This window comes from Lissotriton vulgaris, chromosome 2_1, assembly GCF_964263255.1.
Source record: "Lissotriton vulgaris chromosome 2_1, aLisVul1.2, whole genome shotgun sequence".
Classification (NCBI taxonomy): domain Eukaryota; kingdom Metazoa; phylum Chordata; class Amphibia; order Caudata; family Salamandridae; genus Lissotriton; species Lissotriton vulgaris.
In genome coordinates this window covers 600,612,914-600,636,602 of record NC_141687.1, presented here as the reverse complement: position 1 = coordinate 600,636,602, position 23,689 = coordinate 600,612,914, and the positions used below count along the sequence as shown (strand labels likewise).

At 46.0% G+C, this 23,689-nt stretch overlaps 1 protein-coding gene across 6 annotated transcripts in view; it reads left to right on the top strand.

Annotated features, from left to right (window-relative positions):
• Nucleotides 1–23,689, top strand: part of ADGRB2 (adhesion G protein-coupled receptor B2) — a 1,127,991-nt gene that overhangs the window by 197,839 nt on the left and 906,463 nt on the right. For all 6 annotated transcript variants that reach the window (XM_086955647.1, XM_086955646.1, XM_086955645.1 and 3 more), the window contains exon 2: nucleotides 17,641–18,373. In XM_086955647.1, the coding sequence (XP_086811773.1) occupies nucleotides 17,656–18,373 (718 nt within the window). In that variant the 5' untranslated portion in view covers nucleotides 17,641–17,655. The remainder of the gene's footprint in view (nucleotides 1–17,640; nucleotides 18,374–23,689) is intronic.

Below are 23,689 nucleotides of genomic sequence, written 5' to 3'. Positions count from 1 at the left end.
CTTCTGGCGCTTCTGTGGGGAATTGAGACCCTTCACATTCCAGGTACCTATACTAACAGGCATAATGATGGCGTGAGACTCCGCTCTGTGTGCGTATTAAGATGATCAGAGCCCAGTCCCCGGCCCCCGCCAACCACCACTCTACACACCCCTGGACCAGACCCATCTCCCAACAACCTCCTCCAGACCTTAGATCTCCCCCTCCCTCCAGCAACTCCACATCATCGGACCTCCCAGAGCCAATCAGACAAGATGACCCGCTGAGCACGGTATACTGAGAACAATCGGATAGAGACACCAAGAACAATGTCCCAAGCACCCTCCGTCCACGGGGAACAGTACACACCCCTCCCCAGCGCTCCAAACATCTCCCACCCATGCAAACATCGGAAATTGTATAATCCTCAGTATGGCTCAAGATAGCGACTGCAATGAAGAACACCACTAGCGCCAACAATACCTCACACATACAGTTTCCGGTCGCTACCACTCTCCCCCCTCCCCCGACCCCAACCCCAACACTCCCCCTGTGCCCCCGACCCCCGAAACTCCCCACCTCCCACCCCCCCTGCAAACAAAAAACCAAGAAGACATAACTCAAGGCACTGAACCTGAACAAAGTACTCAGCAGTTCCAATGGGCCACAGTTCACAAGGTCCTCACCGGACTGGAATCGGGGTGGGGGCACCAATTCAGGGACCCCCAGGGCCACGGTCCAGGGTGTCTTCTCCAAAAGTACAATAGTACCCTGGGACCTTAGGGCCAGAGTCCCTCCGGCGCCCAACCATCAGGGAATCGGGGATCACGCTGCTCCAGAGCTCAGTTGAGAATCTGCTACTGTGGCCGAGGCCACCGATGCCACCGCATCACCCCTTTCTTGCAAGCTAGCAGCGCGGTCCGGCCGCCTCCGGTTCGGGGACGAACCAATTCTATGCCATGAGGAAGATCGGTGTCGTCTCCTCGATGGGGAGGAATGTGCCGCTCGGGAGGGAGGAACGTCCTCCAGGCCCAGAAGATCCTTCGCCACCTGCAGGGAGCGAATTTGCGCCAGCCTATTCTGCCATCTAAATATGATACGGAAAGGGTGCCCCCAGGAGTACGAGATGTTGCGTTCCCGCAAGAAGGAAGTGTTAGAGCTGCGGACGGTGGTCCCTGAATTGCAAGGAGGAGATGGCTCTAGTCTTCCGCAGGATACGCTCCTTCACCTGATAGTCATGCACACAAACGAGGATGTCCGGAGGGGGGCCCCCTCCTCTTCTAGGCAGACCGACTCTGTGCACCCTATCCATTTTAATTTCCTGCACATCCTCTTCGTCTAAGATCTGTAAGAACAGGGCTTGGACATAACCTCGCAGGTCTCCAGCTTCTCCGTCCCATGGGACCGCCCTAATGCGAATGTTGTTCCTCCGGGAACGATTCTCTAAGTCCTCTGTGTGGGCCTGCAGGTCCAAATTCTGTTCAGTAAGACGAATAATGTCCTGTTGTATGGGGTGCACATCATTTGCTACACTCAAGTCGTGATCTTCCAGCGTCGCTACACGTTCACCAATTCCATCTACCTCTCTCCGCACCTCCCGGAGATCTGACGCCAACTGGGCGCGAAGCTCAGAAATGTCCTCTTTGATAGAGGTGAACAGCTCAGTCATGAACGCCTTGGTGGCGGGTGCTTCATCATCCGATTGCCTGGACGAACCACTGGCCCCGGGGGAATATGGCTGCTGCGAGGACTTGGAGGTGCGGTCCTTTCCCGGCCTTCCCTTGCGAAGCGTGGTGAACATCATGGAGTTCCGGCTGTGGTGCGGAACCAGGGCTGTTGCACACTCTCCAGGGGCAAGGAGTGCTCAGGCGCAGCGCAAGACCTCACCAGGTATTCAGTCTCGGCCCCCGCGTATCTGCGCCACAGTCAATGGCTGCCCAGCCAAGATGGCGTCATAAAAGCTACCCGCCAGAAGGCGCCTTCCAGAGCCAATGCAGTGACACTTTTGTCTGGCAACCCGATCCCGGGTCCTCCGCTACTGTAGATCGGGGCCACCAGTCCGGACCCCCCGGCTCCGGCAATGCTCCTCCGCATTCCTCTCAAGGCTATGGCACGGCTGCAGTCGAGGGAACAGATCAGGCCAGCCTTTCAGTCCGCAAGGCGAAGTAGGCCGTACCACCACCGTTGGCTTCGTCGTGTCTCTGGTCTCCGGACCCACCAGCACCTGTCTCCCGGCTCCCCCAGGGAACCACAGGCCGCACCTCGGCCCCAGATGGCATGCAATCCGACCAGAAGGCCCCGTGGTCGTGGCAGTTCCGCGGCGTCCTCAAGGCCTAGATCCGCCCTCTCGTCGGATCGGTGCCCACAGTTCAGGGCTTGTTCCCTCGACCCCAGCCGCTTCACGCTGCGGTCAGTACATCAGAGAGCACCAAGTCGCTCTCTGTTGCGGTAGGGTCGTCCACCAGCGGCTGCAATCAGCTCCTTCGGTACACTCCACTAATGGCCGCTCCCAGCCTCTCTCAGCTCCGCTGATAGCCCGAGTTGCACTCTTCACGTGGCCGGTCGGCCACCAAGTCCCCTTGGTCGGCTGCAACAGAGCGTCCTATACCGCCTTCATTGCTTCGATGTTGTGCCGCAGTACTGGCATGCGTTAGGGAGGGCAGGAGAGACCCGCGGCTCCGCAACACCACGCCCAGCCGGCGTCGGGCGCCTCCGCACTCATGGGCCGGCCTCCTCTTCACGCGAGTCCGGTGCTTACGAGGCCGGAAGTCGACTCTCCCCCAACGGCGTTCTCTGGTCTCCCGCAGGCCCGCCGGCAGCTCCGGACCGCACCACTCAATGTCAGTGGCCACCTCTGGTATCTGGAGGCCGGTCAGCACCCCGTGGGCGATGCTATACAACGCTAAGCTGGTCGGGCGCCGGAGGGACTCGAAAGTGCGTCTTACTCCGACGCCATCTTGGCCACGCCCCCTCACCTCTTTTCTTAACGCATCCATCACCACATCCACCTTTCCTAATCAATGGAAGCATGCAGAGGTCAGACCCCTCCTCAAGAAACCCTTTGCTGACCCCTGCGAACTCAAGAACTACCACCTCACCTCACCTTCCTGCCAAAGTTCTCGAGAATGCCATCAACCACCAACTCACCAAAAACCTGGAGAGCAACAATCTGCTGGACACCTACCCAACCAAACCGGCTTCTGCATCAACCACAGCACTGATACCGCACTGATCTCCATGACCAACATCAGGTTTCTCCTGAACTGTGGGGAGACTGTGGTTCTGATCCTCCTCGACCTCTTAGCAGCATTCAATACCGTTTCGCACCACACCCTCATCAAAAGACTCCACCACATTGGGACACACAGAGCACCCTCAAATGGATCGCATCCTTCCTCACAGACTGAACCCAAAAGATCTGCATACCACCCTTCACTTCAGAACACATGAGCATCATCTGCGGAGTCCCTCAAGGCTCATTCCTCAGCCCTGCTCTGTTCAACGCTCTTGGCAGACATCCTCAGAACATCCAGCCTCAACATCACACCCTACAAAGATGACAACCAGCTCATCCTCTGCTCTAAGAAGACCCCTCCACCACCAGGAACAACTTCCGCAACTGCATGACAATTGTTGCAGAATGAATGAAGACCAACTGCGTGAAGCTCAACACGGACAAGATGGAAGTGCTAGTTTTTCAGATCAACACTTCCCTGTGGAATGACACCTGGTGGCCCTCCTAACTCAGGCCCACACTGACAGACCATGCCCACAACATCGGCATCATCCTGGACAGTAAACTCACCATAAAATGCCAGATCAGTTCAGTCTCCTATGTCTGCTTCCGCACCCTCAGCATGCTCCGAAAGATCTTCAGATGGCTCTCTGTCAACACCAGGAAAGACATCACTCAAGTCCTAGTCATCAGCTGACTGGACTACGTGTTCTAGTCAACGTGCTCTACGCAGGACTCACCACCCAACTCATGAAGAGATGATACAGAACTCAGCCGCCAGACTCATCCACAACCTCCCCCAATGGGCCAATGCTCTACAAATACGAGTTGATTGAAGCTTGTTCTTTTGTTGCTTGTCCTCCAACTTGCACAAGTTTTTGACATCCAGAAATCACACATGCCTCGTATGTTCTTAAGCAGTGTAGTACTACACCTACCCTACATTACTCCGATATGAAAGGCATACCTCTATTAATGAGTGTAAGAAATTGAATTATTGAGGGGTGGAAACCCCGCACAGGCAATAACCACAACCCTTTTCAAGGTGAACCACAAAGTCACTAAATTAACCTGCACTTGGCACACAACAGTCAGGCTAAACTTGGAGGGAATGTGTAAAGAATTTATGCAGCATACAAACAGAATTAAAGTGAAAACACAACACAAGAAAACTTGCTTTATCAGAATGACAAAAATACAATCAGTAGAAACAGAGATATTCAATTAATTTTTAAATTGAGCGAAAAGAGTGTCTAAAACCACAAAGCACCACTCTCGATTATTTGGTCATGCTGTACAGAGGGAAAGTTGCAAGTTCAGGTCGACTGTGATGGATCGTGGTTCGGATACAGGGATCAGGTTAGTCCCTCTGAATAGTCTGGCACAAAGAGTTCTATTAGCGTTGAAAGGAGGCTGAGCGTCGCGTTAGTCATCACTGTAGCTTGAAGTTCTGGTCAAGTATCGTGGATGGTCTTTGCCATACCTTTGTATTGGCGGTTGTCTTGGGCTTTCATTGCTGTAGCGCAAAGTGTAGTTCTTTTGTTACCAGTCATTGCTGTCAGAAGAAAAGAAGATCTAACCAGAACTTTATGTTGGCGGTTGTGGCGAGCTGCAGAGTGTTGGGCCTGTTCTCGGTCGGTAGGAGCAAAACTAGAGCGTTTTCACATTTTCTTATGAAGGAGTACACTCTGATGCCAGCCAAGGGTCCAGGACTTGAGGGGCAACCATGGGAATCAGGAACTCACTCTACCAGGGGGTGGCAGCAGAGCTCAGGCAGGTCCAGTTGCTGCAGGTCATTTGGGCTGTTACAGCTTAAGCTTGTTGAGTACCTCTCGCTCACTCACGAGGTCAACCAACTGACTCTTGGAGTCACTCTGGGGAGCTTTGAATGATGGCAAGCAGGTCCAATCCTCCTTCCCAATCAGCAAGGCCATCCTCTGGCAGCAGGGTAGTCCTTCTTCTGTAACTCCCGCAGGTCAAGGAGTGTTCTGATGAGTGGCTCTGGAGGTCGAATATTTAAACCTAATGCCAGCTTTGGTGTTGGGGGAACCTTTGTACTACCCTGATGTCTAGTTTTGGAAAGTTATTCTCCTTCCCCTGTCAAGGATCCAAACTATCTGGTGGTGACAGAAGGCAGGGCATATCTAGTCCCAGATTTCTATGTGTGTGTGTATGTGTGTAGGAGGCAATGCCCAGTGAAGTCTAAGTGGGGCTGAGTACACCCACTCCCTAGTCAGCCTGCTAGTATAGCCCATACTGTCCACACCTCAGCCCCCTTTGTGTTGCTCCCTGGAAGCAATACACAAACCTCAACAGCAGAGCCATTCATATTCATGCAGGGGTGTTTGGATTTAATAAAATACTTACTTGTCCATGGGACAGGTTGCTTCATAAATCTAGTTGTCCTATAAAAGAAATCCATTTGCCTCTTTGGTGCCACTATGTGTGGCAACACATTATGGCAGCAGTCTCATTGTATAAGAGCTCTGATAATAGGCTCTATGATTATGCTGGGCCTAATACTATAGTAGGGTTTGAATTCTAGCAGTTCCCTTATTTTGCCACCTTTCCACAGATCTACATGCTGAAGGTAGTGTTAAGGAATAGTTCCAGGGTTAGAATTTGCTTTGAAGTCTGTGCAACCTACTAACTTGCATATTTTTGGGGTTTTCACCAGCACTTCCCAAATCGTTTCCCATACTGAGAAAGTTTGGAAATGTACTCCTGACAAGTCCATAAATATAACTTCTTCCAAAAATAGTTTTGTTCAGTGTCAGGGACTACTGTGGCAATGTGCACTTTTTGAGACCAATAATTATTATTGCTTTTTGGCAGTGTGTTTTATAATGGTGAAAACCTGGGAGCCCCCACAACAATACAGTTTTACAAACAAGTGTCAAAACAAGACATGCGTTCACAAACCGAAAGACTGACCACCAATGTCAGACCTATTGGCTTTGCCAATGATTGTTTTTTACATGGTTATCCTAATCTTGAAATTGGTTGCACTGATTTTCCATTCTGAATATTTTTGTGGAATACTAGCATGCATCAACATATTTTACTAGATGATGTTTCAAAGAAATGGCACCTATAATTTCACAGTAGTTTAGCAAAAGGTTTTATTTCCTAGTTGCATTTTTGTGTGAATATTTTATGTTGAAAGCAAAGACTCATCGATCATGCTTTCAAGCTACTGCAAATATTTTCATAAAATCAGAACCTTCTGGGAGCATTATGCAGCCTTATATTGTTAAACTTTAAAACAAGTGTACATATTTTATACTGGCACCACTGTCAGCAGTAGCAGTGCAGCCCGAACTTACAACATTTCTTGAGAGCTCTCTCTCTAATAACAATGGCTTTGTATTAGTGAGCCATAAGCACAAGTTCAAACAGCATTAACATATGGACACAAATATATGCTTTGCTGCAAACAGTGCCCTTCCCTGATCCATAACATAGTACTATAAACTGGCAGCCAAAGGGTTTGTGCTGCGGGGGCACCTTACTTGTCTCAAGGACAAACATGAAAATTTGGTGTCCTTGACCCCAAACAATATGTAGTGGGAGTTGGGCTATAGGAACTCCAATCCCTTGTCATGTGACCCAGGACACTGGCAGAAGGCACAAATGGCTGGGACAAGAAAATGGCAACTTTCTAAAAATGTGTTGTCATGTTGGTCTTTTTTGTTTTCTTTTTGTAAACTTTTCTAATGTTTCATTATGGTTATATGGTCTAGCTTTGGAAATGATTTTCATTTATGTAAAAGAAGAGTGGTTATCCTTGTTCTAGTCCGAGTATAATGTAAACATTATAACTGAAGAAGTGTGTAATTTAAACACTTGTCAATTTAATTAAATATCCTGCCGTTCAGTAAACAACAATTGTACGTAATTCATTCAACCACCCCTTTGTTTGTTTTTAACTTTCTAAAAGTAGTATTTTCAGAATTCAAAGTTAAAATTCAACTTTTCCATCAAAGATGATTTTAAATTACAATGTATTTGAGTGTAAACAGAACACCTCTATTTACTCCCAATCTAAAGTTAACAAATATTTGATGTAGTAATTAACCCAGTGTTAGTCAATGGGAGAGAGATAGGCCTTACAACTGTATAAAAAAGTTATAATTTATTCACTGCTAGCACATCTAAAATCTAAGTACACATGTTATACTTTTTAAATACAATGCCCCCTGCCCTACAAGCCTTTAGGGCCTATCTTAGAGGTGACTTAAAAGTATTGAAAAGGAAAGTTTAGTCGGGTGTGGTTTGAGCGGGGTGGTGAATGGCAGCTTAGCTACGCTGCTCCTGCCGCAGCTGCCAACAATGGTGATTTAGTGCGACTTATAGCCGCTTTCAAAACAAAGGGGTTGTAGTTTCATGTATCGGAAAGCTGCAGGCATCTAGGAGGCACCGTATTCGGATGAATTGCTATTGATTTCTACCACTTTTCATTCCGTGTGCCAAACTCTGAGTGCAATATATTTAAGCAATTTATATAGTGCGCAAATACCCTGGGGTGTCTCAGCGCTGTGGAGTGAATAGAAGAGAAGAGAATAGAAGATGAAAGATGTCGCCGAGTGGGTGAAGAACAGCCGCCTGAAACTGAACTCAGACAAGACGGAAGTCCTCAACCTGGGACCATCACCCTCCGCCTGGGACTACTCCTGGTGGCCCCCCAGCCCTGGGCACCGCCCCCAAGCCAACAGATCACGCACGCAACCTGGGCTTCATCCTGGACTCCTCCCTCTCGATGAACCAACATGCTTTCACACCCTTCGCATGCTTCGCAAGATCTTCCGATGGATCCCGACCGAAACCAGGAAGACGGTCACCCAGGCCCTCGTCACCAGCCGACTGGACTACGGAAACACCCTCTACGCCGGAACCACAGCCAAGCTACAGAAAAGACTCCAACGCATCCAGAACGCCTCCGCCCGACTCATCCTGGACATCCCCCGACGCAGCCACATCTCCGGCCACCTGAGGGACCTGCACTGGCTGCCCGTCAACAAGAGGATCACGTTCAGGCTCCTCACCCACGCACACAAGTCTCTCCACGACCTGGGCCCCAAGTACCTCAACGACCGCCTGACCTTCTAAACGCCCACCCGCCAGCTACGGTCAACCAGCCTCGCCCTCGCCACCATACCACGCATCCGAAGAGCCACCGCCGGAGGCAGATCCTTCTCCTACCTGGCGGCCAAGACATGGAACTCCCTCCCCATCCACCTTTGGCTGACCCAGGATCACCTCGCCTTCAGGAGACAACTCAAGACCTAGCTGTTCGAGCAGTAGCGGACCCCTTCCCCCAAGTGCCTTGAGACCCTTCCGGGTGAGTAGCGCGCTATACAAGTGTTATGATTGATTGATTGATTAAGATGGGTGACTACTGGTTGAAGAGCCAAGTTTTTACTAGCTTCCTAAAGTACAGGAGGAATCTGGGACTGGTTTTGATGTGAAGGGGGAGGGAGTTCCATAGTCTAGGTGTAGCAACTGTGAATCGTCTATCTCCCCATGATGTTTTCTTGTGTGTGGAATGGTAAGAAGATGGGCTGAGGATGAGCGCAGGGGTCTGTTGGGGTGTAGGGCCAGAGTACTTTTTTAAAGAATTCAGGTCCAGAGTTGTTGACTGCTTTGTATGTGATGCAAAGTGCTTTGAATTTGGTACGACTTCTAATCTGTAACAAGTGAAGTTGACGTATGACTGGGGAGATTGATTTGAACTTGGGGGTGCTGGACTGAATTCTGGCAGCTGAGTTCTGAACTAGCTGCATTTTGTTCAGGACTTTCTCCTGGGCATTTAGGAGGAGTCCGTTGCAATAGTCAACTTTCGACATAATCAGTGTGCACATGAGCGTTTTTTCGGCGCTGGGGGGGAAGGGGGGAATGGTAGAAGTTATCTTTTCATTTTAAGGGTGTAGAAGGATGAGGAAACGACTGCATTCGCATGGTGGATGAACAAAAGTTTGTCATCAAACATTACGCCCAGATTCCTGACCTTTGTGACAGGTACTGAAGGAGATCCCAAATCCGTTGGCCACCAGGTGGGGGACCAACTAGGGGATAGACTTCCGAAAGTCATTACTTCCTTTTTGTCGGAATTCAACTTTAGGCAGTTGAGTGCATCCAGGAGCTGATGGCTAGCATTCCCTCCTGGAAGCTGGCTGCCCCTGCCAGTCCATCGTTGTGTACTGCCAGCACCAGTTGGGTGTCGTTGGCATACAAGGTTAGTCTCATCCAGTGTTTTTAATGACCCTGGCCAAGTCCGACATGTAGATGTTAAATAAGGTCGGACTTAGGGAGGATCCTCGGGGCACACCACAGGGGAGAGTGAATATGGGGAGTAGAAGTCTCCAAGTTTAACTGACTGTGTACGGTTGGAGAGAAATGAGTTTAGAAGGGTTCTGGTCTTGTGCTGAATGCCGATGGAGGAGACACGGTCGATCAAGATGGCGTGATCGACCGTGTCAAAGGCCGCAGACAGATCCAGAAGTATCAGGACTGCAGCGCCGCCTTGGTTTAGGATCATCCTGATCTCGTCAAATGCCTTGATGAGGGCTGACTCAGTCCCATGGCCCTTCCTAAACCCAAATTGGGTGTCATCCAGAAGATTGTTGAGGTCAATGATTTGAGACAGTTGAATTTTCATAATTGTTTCGAAGATTTTTGACGGAAATGGGAGGCATGCGATGGGTCTGTAGTGTTTAGATTTTAGGGGTTCAAGATTGGATTTTTTTAATAGGGGTTTGATGATGGTCTTTTTCCAGACTGAAGGGTAGGAGCCTGTTTGGAACATTGAGTTGCACATATTGGAAGGGAAGGGGCTATGGAGTCTGGGATGAGTTTTAGAATGGAAGGGGTACAAGGGTCGAGGGGGGATCCTGATTTAATAGAGGAGATAAGTTATGTTATCTGCTTGGGTGAAGCCTGACTGAATTCAGAGAACACAGTGGCTGGGGCATTGGTGAGAGTATTTCAATTAGAATGGACGGAGTTGGTGGCATGGGTGGAGAAGTTTGAGAAGATCTGATTGACCTTGTCTTCAAAGAAGTTAGCAAGAGAGTTACAGAGGTCTTGTGAGGCATCTATGGTTGAACCCGTGGGTGGGCTGGATATTTTTGGTTACCATCTGGAATAGCTGTTTGGTGGAGTTTTGGGCTGACTCTATTTGTGTAAGGTGGTATCTGATTTTCTCTGTGACAATGAGATGTTTCTATTTAGTCATTGCGTCCTTGTATAATAATTTGTCATTGTTGTTGTAGTGCTTGCGCCAGTGTCTGTCTAAGTTTCTGCAGTGTTGCTTCTCGAGTCTGAGCGCCTCAGAGAACCAGGGGGTGGAGGGAGCGCTTTGGTTAGGGGAAACATACTCAAGAGGTGCTAAGATGCTAAAGTTTAGCCAGTGTGAGTAGTTATTGGAAGCTAGGACAGGGTCATGTTGAGTGGAGGAAAGGGTTGTTTGTAGAAGATGGGTGTCAATGTTCCTCCATGCCTGAATCGGTTTGGGAGTGCGGGAGCCAGTGTGCGAACGGTTCGTTGTTCTGAACTGAACAGTGAAAGTTACTGTGGAATGGTCTGTCCAGGTCAGAGGGATGACACTAGATAGGGAGATGCTGCTATTGGATGTGAAGAAGCCATCGAGTGTGTGACCTGCCAGGTGAGTGGGTTTTGTAACTAGCTGTTGTAGACCTGCTGATAGTAGGTCTGTAGTAAGGGAGGAGGAGTCCTTGTCATATGGGGATTCTAGGTAAAAATAAAAATCTCCCAATATGGTATAGTCAGAGGCTCCTGCCACTGGCTCTATAAAGCTGTCTAGAGCGGTGAGAAAATCAGCTCGGGAGCCAGGAGGGCGATAGAGGAGGGTTCCTTTGAACAATTGGTTGTTTGAGAGCATAATAGAGAAGGTCAGGGCTTCACAGACCGGTGAGCTGATTGTATCTATTTGGACAAGGAATTTGTCTTGATAAATAATCGCTAATCCCCCACCCTTCTTTAAAGGTCTGTCTTGTCTGAGTTCGCAGTATCCGTCAGGAGTGGCGGCGCTGAAGTCAGGTCCAGAGGAAGGGTCACCCCAAGTTTCAGTTATGAATAGGAGGTCTATTTTGTGGTTGGTCAATAATTTGATAAATTCTAATTTATGTTTGGGAAGGGAGCATGCGTTTATAAGGGCGGAATAGATGTGTTCAGGGTCGGAGCAGGGGGTGAGTACTGGAGAATGGGGATATAGTGGGTAAAACCAGTTTGAACGAGCAAGTGGGGCAAATGGAGGATAGTTTTATGACAAGTGAGTCCAGGCTGAAGCGGGGGTAGTGGTGAGTGTTTGTGGTATAGTTGAAGTCCATGAGCTGGGAACTAGTGTAAGATAATACATTTCTGTCTCTTGTCGGTGTTACAGGGACAGGAGGCCCGGACGAGGTGCAGATGGGAGCAGACGGGCTTACCGTTTGCGCGCTGGCGGTGCGCCGACAGCGCGCCCGCTGCGCGCGTCTACTGCACGTTGGGAGAGGCATGTGTTTTTAAAGTTGCGGTAGGTCAGCTGCTAGACTGCGGACCTCCGTTGACACCAGAAGTGTGTGGGGGACACTTCCGGAGGTGGAGATCGATCCCTCCACATAATCTGAATCCTCAGTGGTGGACTGGGGAACACACCAGGGGAGACAAAGAAGAGGTGAGCAAGAGAAGGTTTTTAGCAATACTTCCATTTTTAGTTCCAAAAGTAAAACAAACAATTCCGAAGCCCTTTACCAGGCGCTTTAGGTGGGAGCAGCAGGCAAGTGCTATTAACGCTTGATCAGATTAAAAATAGCTGTGCGTTAAAATAAGTTATTCTAGAAAGCCCTTTGCAAGGCGCTTCAGGCCGTAGTTGCAGCATGCTGCTCTGTTGACCAACAATCGTCAAAATCATAATGGCCACCATCTGTGAGGGGTGTAGGTGCTACGTGGTGACATCTAACATCACACCACTTAAGTAAGCACCTATGACTGGTGCCAATGTTTTCCCCAAGTGAGTGCCTGCTTTTTAGCAACTGTTGGCCTTTTTTATCTGTGCAGAGAATGCTTCTCTGACCTGAGGTGCCCTGTGAAACCAACCCAGGCCTTGCCTGACCTTAAAATGGTGGTCACCCACGAGGCATACAGTGAAAACACAGAGAAATCTCGATCTGCTCCCCATGTTTGGAACCTACAGGACCTAAAGGACTAGTGAGCGGATTACACCAAGCATTGCCTTCTTCTGCCCAGGAATTGTAATGCTCCGGTAATATGGACATATGGATAGTGGTCCCTCAACTAAAGTGAGATCCAGTGGTCTACTGTGCCGTGCCTTTAACCTAGAAAGAGGTACAAAGCAGTGGTTCCCCCTTTCTCCTTCCCTATTTATCCTGGACCTCTTACTCCACAAGATTGGAACTAAACAATCCATTGCTGGCGTTTTCTTTAATAATACCGTAGTCAAGATAGCGGCCTATGCCGACGATATTTTAATTACAACAGAAAATGCATCCCTATCCCTTCCTTCCTTACTATTGACAATAGACGAATATGCCTGAGTTCCAAACTATAAAGTTTATAGAATGAAGTGTCTGAAATCATAGGCCTGAACAACGTCACCAGTAATCTCTTTAAAGCTATAGGTCTGTCCTGGCAACCACATTTTATAAAATACCTGTGGCTTGAATTTAACTCAGATTTATTAGAATCACTCCATCACGATGAAGATGTAACTCTGAAAACATTTGAGAACTTACTAGAGGGTAGGAACACCAAATTCCTTGCTTGATGGGGGCGTATCAAGACCATTAAGATGGTGGTCACCCCGATTGTCAACTCCCTCGTAAATATGTTACCTCTGGCTTTATCCAACGAATCCCACTGGAAACTTGATAGGCAACTAAATGAGTATATTTGGCTAAACAAATGCCTTAGAATCCCCATCGAAAAACTGTGCTTGCCTGTACAGTTAGGATGTGTTAAACTAGCAGACTTAAAAAACTACTTAACCGCCTTCTTAGCAAGACATGGTTCTCTTTGGTTCTCCCAACCATCGGACTATACTCCCACATCGACTACTAATTGAAAATAAAATTCTAGGAGATCTCCACCCTGCTAACTAGAAAAACAAAAACCCTCTTATTGGCCAAATATATCCTCAACAATACCAAAAGAGCTCTACTGAAGACTGATAATGATAATGATAATGATAATGACATTTATAAAGCACGTCAATTACCCGGAGGTGTCCTGGCGCTAACTAGATTCTCTGAAACTGCCAGCGAAACCACGAGATTATAAGGACTGGCTTATTGTGAAAAGAGACAAGTTTTTAGCCCTTTCCCAAAGGACATCAGATCCATAGTATTTCTTAACTGAAATGACAAATAATTCCAGGTTTTTGTTGCACAGTAAACAAATCTTTTACCACCCCATCAGGCTTTTTTTATACGCGACACTAAGACCAGCTTGGCTTCTTTTGATCGCAATGTTCTCTCAGGAGTATATCATTGGAGTTTGCCTTTTAGATAATCCGGTCCTGTGCCTTGGAGGGCTTAAAAAAACAGGCAAAGCATACTCGACTCTTAACTGGGAGCCAATGCAGTTTCTTGAGGTCTTTGGATACAGAGGAAAATCTTGAAGTTCCTGTGAGCAGTCTAGCTGCTGCATTCTGCAGCATCTGCAGTTTATTCAAAGTTCTTTGCCGAACGTTTAGGTAAAGCCCATTGCAGTAGTCCAGCCTTGCCATTATAAGAGCCGTGACCACTGTTTGCCTGCTTTCCAGGGGCAAAAATGGCAATATTTGCCTAAGCATTCTAATAACAAACATAGTTTTTGAAGCCACCGCATTAAGTTGGGGCTCGAAGGTAAGTTTCTCATCCAGTATAACGCCCAGGTTCTTAACCTTTTTAGTTGGAACCGGAAGGGTGGTCAGCGTATCCGGCCACCAATTTTGTTGTCCAAAAGTTGGTGTTATTGCCGAACAGCATCACCTCAGTTTTATTCAAGTTAAGCTTGAAGCAGTTCTCTGCCATCCACCTACCCACTGATAGCAAACAGTCTTGCAACCGTCCTTCAATACCTACCTCTTTGCCGGCATTCAGAGATACCACAATTTGAGTATTATCCGCATAAGAGGTAAGGCCAAATCCAAATGCACTTATGATGGGAAGCAAAGCACTGACATAAACATGAAAAAGCGTTGGACTGAGAGAGGACCCCTGAGGGAACCCACAAGGTAGAGCAAAAAGTTTGGAATGGTCGTCCCCCAGACCACAATTTGCCTTCTGTCTGCAAGGAAGGATCTTAAAAGATCCCACGCTTTCCCACGATTGCCACATGCTTTCAGATGATCCATTAGTATTACATGATGCACCGTATCAAAAGCAGCAGACAGATCCAACAGGATCTGTGCTGCCCTGCCTCCCTGATCTATGGTTTCCCTAATCTCCTCCGTAGCTTAAATGAGTGCGGACTCTGTATTGTGCCTCGCTCTAAACCATATAGAGAGGGATCCAGCACTTGTGTTTCTGCTAGGAAGACGCTTAGTTGTCTATTCATGATTTTCTCGATCAGTTTGGCTGGTAGTGGGAGTCTGGAAAGACGACAAAAATTGTTCGAATCTTTAGGATCTAAACTAGGCTTGTTGAAAAGGGGCAAAATAGATGCCAGTTTCCATCGTATAGGGAAATGCCCTGTTGTGAACATCATATTGAATATGGATGTCAGTGAACCTACGATTAGGCGAGATGCCAGTTTGATCACCGTGACTGGACAAGGGTCGTAAGGTGAACCTGAATTCACATCCACAAGGATCTTTTGTGCATCCTAGGGGGACACTGACAGGAATTTCTCAAACGTGGGGAATAAACCCCTCACTATGTTGGGTTCCTCCCAGACTATATTCGTCCTGACAGCACTTATCCCACTAAAGGCCGAGAAAATAGATTCCACTTTGGACAAAAAGAAATTAGCAATTTCTGAACATAATTCATGGCTAGGTTGAACTATAGCCGGCCTAGGTGAGGCTAGGGTGGAAACCGTTTTGAACAATTCTTTGACTTAGTTCTTTGTTCCTTCAATACACGTAGCATAGACAGGTTTCTTCAGACCCCGATCGCCCCTCTAACATGATTTCACTTTGGAACAACTCTAACATTAAAATTGATGGGTTACCAGAATTCTGGGGCTCATGGGCATCGAAAGGTCTTCAATTCCTAAAACATCTTGCCTCCCAGTAAGCCTTTCTCTCATTTAGAGAATTATGACAACAGTACAATCTGCCAGTCAAAGATCTTTATGACTTTCTTAAACTTAAAGTCAGTTTATCTAAAATTAAGTGTCCTGAAATATATCCCTTTTTCCTTGGACTATTCTGTCCTTCAATGAACTGGCCACCAATCCTCTACCTTCTATCACCTCTTAAAACCAAAGTCTACATACTTGACCTCGAAACTTCAAAAGAAATGTTATACCAATGAGGCCATCTTTGCAGACTCTTGGCATCTAATTTGGAAATCTATTGTTTCCCAGAAAATTACCCCCTCACTCTCAAACTAATTCTGGCTTCTACATAGGACATTTTGAACCCCTGCATGTCTCCATAAGCTGTCCCTTAGAGAGAACCCAACGTGCCGGAGGTGCAACACAGCTACTGGGGACCTTCTCCACTTACTTTTCTGCTGCAGCATGGTCTCCCCATTCTGGGGTTGCATATTAGACTTCATCCACACTCGTATAGAAGTTTGACTGAACAGAAACTTCCTTTCCCTAATACAGGGATTCATAGACCCACAAATCAAAACACACAACATGCTTCCGGTAGACCTCTTATTAACTGCTGCCTGTTAGTCCATGCTTGCTAGAAAGACACGGGTGCTACCTCGTTTTGATCATGGCTAAACTGAGTTACTTAAAAAAGGGGGGTGAAGCAGAGTTGCTCTTCAAAATTCTCCTTGAAGATCATGTAACAGCTCTATATGGAAAACACTTGACAGCTATTTTGCCATTATCAAAACCTCCATAAACCTGCTACCTGACCACACATTGGTCTCATTCTCTTATCTTATCCTCCACTAGTATTTAAAGGAGCTATATTGGCAATATGTAACAGACTATAGGTCTTACACATCCACTACTGGAATTCTCATGAGCCCACTGCTTGTTTAGTTATTATTTCATTTTCTCCTCCGTTTATTACGATATAACTTGATGTGATTTGATTTGATTTAGATTGGATTTGATTTGCACGAGTGATATCGATATTTGTAGCCATATTTATAGCCATGTATTAGCCATATTGTTTCTCTTTTGTTCTGTTTGTAGAGAACCCCAATGACATTCTTTGAAAAAAGGGAAGGTTAAGGCCTGTCAAAAGGTTTACTTTGACAGGTAAAAATTGCAGTTTTAAAATTGCAATACAAACTGCAGTGGCAGACTTTAGACATGTGTTTAAAGTTCGACTTCCGTGGGTGGCAGAATGACTAATGCAGGCCCACTAGTAGCGTTTAATTTACAGGCCCTCAATTCCGGTAAGTACCATGTACTAGGACCTTAAAGTAAATTAATTATGACAGTTAGATCTATGTTAATTTTGCCATGTTTAAAGGAGAAAACACAACTACTGGTTGGCACTGATAACATGCACAGAGAATTCTAAAGTCAACAAAAAAGAATTCAGGAAACCGGAAACAATTAGGGGTACTTTGTCCTCGGAAAAGTTTTCTCTTACATAACATTATTATTGATTGTGTCCTTTCTTTCCCATCGAACACTAAGTCACATCACAGTCTTCTTTGGAAATGTACATGGGGCATAAAACAAGTAGTACCAGAGTAAATGTGCAACACCCAAAGCATGAAATATGAAATGTCTAAAGCTGCATGACCTTTTGTGTTCAAAAGCAAAATTTCAGTAGGCAAATTATGTAACAATGGTTTTGCGTTACGGAAAAACAGCATATGTAAACTATAACAACTAACTACAGCAGCTAACGTGTTCCAGATTTTTTTTAGAAAAATATCAAAAAGATTTTAATAGTGTTTTCCCATTTATTTGTTGCTACCTGCTGTACGCCAGGAAACGTAGAATGCCTCTGTAATGTTAACTACGGGAGCTCAGTAAAGTGACGATACTAATTTTACGTGGCCCTTATAGTACCCTATATTGACATTCGACCTTTCTCTCCCCTTCTGTTTTCTTTTCCCTGTTCCACTCTATTTTTTCTCATGCTCATGTATTTAACTATATTTCATTTTTATCCTTCTCTTGCTCTTCTCTCTCACTATTTCCCTGGCCTTGACTCCAATTTCTAGCATTTGCTCTCACTTTTATTTGTGTCTTTCCGGTTCTCTGCCATTCTCTTCTATCATCTTGATCTGCCTTGTATTTTATACTTTCCCCCTCACCTTTCCTGTCCTTTTGTTTTTTGCAGGGCACATGACGTAGGATGAACACTGCCTGTCATCTCTTACTGTCTGTGATATCGTCTGTTGTCTTGTCAACATCGGGATTTGATCCCACACCGGGTACATGTTCAGCACTGGCGTCCGGGGTTCTGTACGGATCTTTCTCTCTTAAAGACTTGTTCCCCATCATCTCTTCAAGTTGCTCCTGGACTCTGGAAAACCCAGACCCAACCAAGTACTCTCTGTATCTCAAGTTCAACCAAGACGAACACGTGTGCACCCATCTTTCCCCCATGGTACAGCCACTGGACCATTACCTGCCGAACCACACCTGCAGCCATCCTGAGGAGGGAGAGGAGGACGGGCTGGAGCTCTGCCAAAGCAGCACCACCTTCACCTTTTTGCACTTCGATAAGAACTTCTTGAGATTATGCTTGTCAGCGGAATTTGTTTCCATCCAGCATTTGACCGAGGTGACCCTGGACTCGCAGTTTGTGGAGGTCTTGCTGGTCAATAACGATAACTCAAGCCAATTTGCCTGTAGTGTGTTGTGTCGATGGTTCGAAGAGTGCATGCATGCTGGGGAATGGAGCCATCGGTGTGGTATCAGCCAGACGGGTTGTCCCTGCCCAGAGCGGCCTGCTCACCACAATGCCACCATCTCCAATGTCATTATTCCGGCAACCAGCAGCGACTGTTGTGTGACAGAAATGCATTCTGTAAATGCAAATGACTTGTACTCTCAGGACCTGAAGTATGGTAAGCCACATTTAATTCGTTTTTACTGCTTTGCTGATCAATCTATATACTGATTAACAAGTGTTTTTGAGATAAAGGCACAGGTTTGTTTCTGTAGAGGGCTGGAAAAAAAACGTTCTCTTGTTGCCAGAACTTATACCTTTAGAGGGATCTGGAATTACTCTGGTTATGTTTTAACGGATGCTGAAGTCGTTGTAGAGTTATGTGATATAAATCAGAGGGAATGGACATCATGACATTGAAGAGGAGTTGCATGGTGCACTGGATTTCAATTCAATTTAGCACACAACATGGGGCACAGCAGGAATTCAAACGTACGATGATCCAACAGAAGCATGAATAGACATGGGTTGATGATTCCAGATATGGGGCATTCAGGTGAAGGCAGTGGTGAGTGGGAGAGACAAACTAGAATATTGACTGGTGAATTAAGATTGTGATGTCAACAAAATGTCTCTAACAAAAATCATTGAATGGATGCATGATAGTTTTCCTAAATGCAAGTCTGATAAAACAGAGAACCTGCTTTCTGGCAGTAGAGAGAGTTTCCCCAATTTTTAAATCTCTGATTGGTGGTCTGAAGACTTGCCTACTCCACCCTCTTCAGTATCTCCTCCTAGAAATCTAGGTTTTAAATGTGACAAGGCGCTGGCTTTCCGGCTACAAGTGCTGGTTAGTTACTGGCTTGTGTTTTTCAATTTTAAAAGCTCTAAAAATAATTTCTGGATGTTCTTTCTCTTCAGGCGCGTAAATCATTGGTACATGCCTTAATTACGTCCAGACTTGATTACACTAACAGCTTGTATATGGGTCTCCTTAAAGTTCTGTTAACTCGATTACAGGTGACTCAAAATGTGGCAGCGCGTCTGGTTCTTGGACAGCCCAGGCGCTGCTGTATATCACATCATCTCAGACAGCTGCACTCGTTGCCAATAGCATAACCCGTGCTGCTCAAGGCTCTGGCGTTGGCTCAGAGAGCCTTCTACAGATTATGCCCAATTTACTTCCAGGATACATTTCTTCCTTACTCTCGGCACACTCTTGAGATCAAGTAAGGCCTTATATTTAAATTTCCAAAGTTTAAACGAAAAAGAAGGGGAGGAAAGTCATTCAATTAATTAATTCATTCAACATGTGAAATTTAGATTTTGATTGAAGCTATGGTATATAAATCTAACAGTTTTGTGGTTTCAGAGCATTTGAAATATCATTTGCTGCAGTTACGCAGTGCAGTGGTACCCAATGGACAGAAACACTTAGGGATTAGGGTGAGAATCAGTTTCGCTGACTGTCCGTATGAATGGAATGTTATGCACAACTATCCTCTGACAGTACTTAGAAATTACTCCAAAAAAAAATTAAAAATGGTGGTAAGTGAAGATGTGTACACCATCCAGTCTGCCAGTTTCCTACCCTGTTCAAATACTACAGGCGCTACATGGTTTACTTTGCAATCATTTACCTGAAAATAGATCTTCATTGTATTCAGAGCATTAATAAACAGCTACAGGGCATAAACTAAGCTTGCAGAAGAAGCCCTCAAACAATATGCAGACCTTCCATCTCCCTTGGTGCCACCACGTGTCACAAAATATCTGCTCTCTTCTCACGGTCGATATTTAAATTCGGTAAACTCTGAAGCTTTTAGTTTTCTTATTTATTTATTTTGGTGGTGGGGGAAGGGAGGCCCCCAGTGCTTGTTAGGCAGTTCACTGGACAAAGCCTCCCCTCCCTGCTCGTTCTAAATATTCTGTAAATTTTGCAATTCCGAATGTACTTAAAAGTACATTTCAACAAAGGCGTTTCTTAGGATTCGGCTGGAGAGGTAAAACCTCAGGGTTTACAATCCAGACAATTCTGAGTGGCCTGGTGTTCCCTCACTCAGGATTACCAGGTGCAGGAATACGATTCCTGGTTTTACCAGCAGTGGGTTAAAGTGATGTATTGGCATAGAGTTGGGATTAGGTTAAGAGATGGACAAGGTGTATGTGACGGCATTAGGGTTAAGGTTCTTCTTGTGTTAGGGTATATAACAGCATGTGGTAAATGCTATATTTTAGATGGAAGTTTGATGAGCGGGGTTTACTGCATGAGCGAGTCCTTTGTAAAAAAAAGAAAATGTTTTACTTGAAAAATGAAAACAATCTAGACTGTATCTTTCAAATGAATTACTAATTGCGTAACATTTAGAATTATGTTACTCACGTTGTGGTGTGGCTTTTTTTTACTTTAAATTTAGAATTTGCAACCTAGACCATTAAGAGTACTAAGCGGTATTCCCATGTGACGCAACTCTACCTGGGGTTTTCTAAGGGTTTCCCGTGTACGGAAACAACTATCAGATTTTGCTGGTCAGTAATTCCTACCCATAAAATTGCATGAGGCTTCAGTGGCAACATCAGGCAAGACTCTTCATTCTAGCCCCCTCCCCTCCCCCCCTTACCTGACTGGTCATTTTCTTGCGGTAAAGGAGAGCACCTTTTTGCCCTTCCCTCCCCCAGCTTTCCACCCCCCTTCTTTCCACCCAAACTGCCAAGCACTTGCCCCTAAGCTCACATTTACCACCTGCTCAGAACAGTGATATTTTATCCCCCAGCAAATGGAAAACCATGTAGAATTCCCCCCGAACAGTTATTCCCAATATTGGGGAGTAACATTTAACTTGTAATTTCATGTTAGTGGCTGGGTGTTGACTCACGGTGACATTCATTTTGTGTGCAGTCTCGTTGAACTCATAATGAGGGCCCTAGTGTAGAGACCAGAAACTGCTTCTCAAAGCAATATATGTTTTTATTTTGAGTGGGAAGTACAGTGCCTGTGTGCATATGCATATATGGCCATGCCTCTTTTCTCATCGCCGGTATGCACCCTCACCTTTCCTTTTTAGGTTGAGCCTAATATTTGTTTTAATCTTGTATTTCCAGTGATATGACCACCGAAGGAGCTGATTTTATATTAAAAACAGAGCTTTGGACAATACAATTTCCCGCTGATAGGCAGTATTTCTCTCCATGTGTTCCCATACCTGGCGTGTTTTCCAGTTTGGTGCTTACTTTCCCTCCATGTTAAAAAACAGTAGATGTTTCAGCACCCAGGCTAATGTGCTGCATAGCTAGATAAATATAAGGTCCTAAAGGTGAGACCGATTGCACTGCAAATGCTTCATTCTGTTGATATGGGTAGCCAAGGACGTCCTGCACACATGCTCAGTCATTATGTACAGCGGGGCCTTTACCCTACATTTTCCTGTGATTTCTTGCTTGTTTTTTTCAATTGTTTCCCCCATCTTGATCTCTGGCCGTCTATGCTTCAATAATTTGAGTAGCAAATATGCAAAGTGCTACATGCAGAATGCACCAGCTGACTTGCAATTTTCATTTGAGGATCCAAGGGATTACATCCACTTCTTATCTGCGCTGTGTATGCTCATATCGGGGTATGGTTTCAGAAAACCTGGCTAGCGTATATGCACAGCACAGGAGAGATTCTACTGCAAGAGACTTTACAATTTTTTTTTTTAACAAGCGATTTTATTGATTTTACAAAGTACCAGATGGGCCGGGTCCAGCAAGCAATGTACATTTGAAAGGCACAGTGTATAAGCTCTAGGTACTGTGAATTGCCCACCCATGTGGTCTGCGGAACATCAGACCATAGAAAACACCCCCTTCCACCCAAACGCGCACATTACATACTTAAAAAATGTAATATAGACCCATCGAATGAATTTCCGTCCACATATTTGAAGCATTGTTACGTTAAACTGGCAAGTCATTCACCACTAGCCTGTCGATGACTTTAAGGTTTTAAGAAACAATCAATAGGTAAATATGGGGAGCCTGAAATTAGGTGTGTTACTGACTTCCTCTTCAGTTGTGAGAAATTGAGCTATATGATCGTCCTGTTCCCTCTTGCATGAAACTCACTGTCTTAAACAACGTGTGCAGGTAAATTCAAGGGAGGGTGAACACACAGGACTAAATAGCCAGCTTTAACTTGATACCCATTGACTTGTTTAGATTTAAGTATCAACATTCAGGTACTTGGCCTTCACTGCCCTAGAGCTCAAGCCGGTAAACAAATCTTCACTTTGGCATGAGACTTTGTTAAACCTTCACATTAGGTCTTATTGCCAGTCTGGTCACCAGGTTTCTAAAGAGTTCTCACACTGTGGTGTTGAGCCATTCTCACAGGGAACACTCCTAGATTACACAGCGATGTTGAGCATTCCTCCCTCCATAAGTATGTTTTGGAGGACAAAGCCTTACCACACTCTAAAGACTCCAGTATTTAGCTCTGGTATTGAAGCTCTTGAGGCTGTCCTTCATGTCACGCACATTCTGGCAAGATCCATCCTGCTACAGACTCCTTCTTCTCTGCAGCGGCTGTGCCTCACTGCTACCTGTGCAGTGGGTATTGAGAGGGCACAAGCCTTGAAGCTTCTTACAATTGCCTCCTGACAAAAGTGGCAAAATGCTACAAGATTCCAGTACCTGCTGGCAACTCACCTGTACAGAGGATATGTAGGAAGAAGTACAGGTGTAACAAAGTGCTAGTATCACCTTAGCTCACCCCTTTTACCTTCTATACTGACCACTCAAGACTTGAAGGGACACCTGTCTCGAGTCCACCTGTCTCATTGAAATAGTTGTGTGTGTGCCTTGTCCTTTGTTGTACGTCATGCAGGATCCATGTGACTGGTTGGGGTGCTCTTTGGATTACCACAGGTGGGGTTTTCTTCAGCACAGTTTGCCCCATTTCTGACTCGGCATTTATCACCTGTGCAGCAGCCTTTGGCTGTAGTACCTCTATGCACATATCTGATGCCGCTGCTGGCACTTGCTTCTCCGGCATCTATGCCTCCATTACTGACCCTGAATCCAAAGGCTCTGGTGTCTCTTTAAGACCAACTTCTCCCTCAGCCAAAGGCACCCTCTCCTGACCCAGGAAGGAAGCTTAGCATTTGCTGCAGGAGCAGCTATGGAGGGAGAAGCAGACACTTGACTCTAGCTACAGGAGCACTATTCATGACCTGGTCAGCAACAGCTCAGATCCTCTAGATGACCTCACAATAGAGGACAATGTGAAGGTGGCTCAGTATTTGCCATTCAATCCAGATCATTACTTGGGATTGGGTGATGACAGTAGTGTCAATACATCCCTTCAACTAGAAATGCTGAACCCGTCATGTCTTCTCCGTCCCGAAGTGGCCTCAAACCACGCAGTGTTCTTGAAGATCTTGCAGGTATTGGTACCCTCTGTAGAAGCAAACGCAAGCAATTGCACAGAGGTACTTCACCCCTTCAGCAGTCTGCA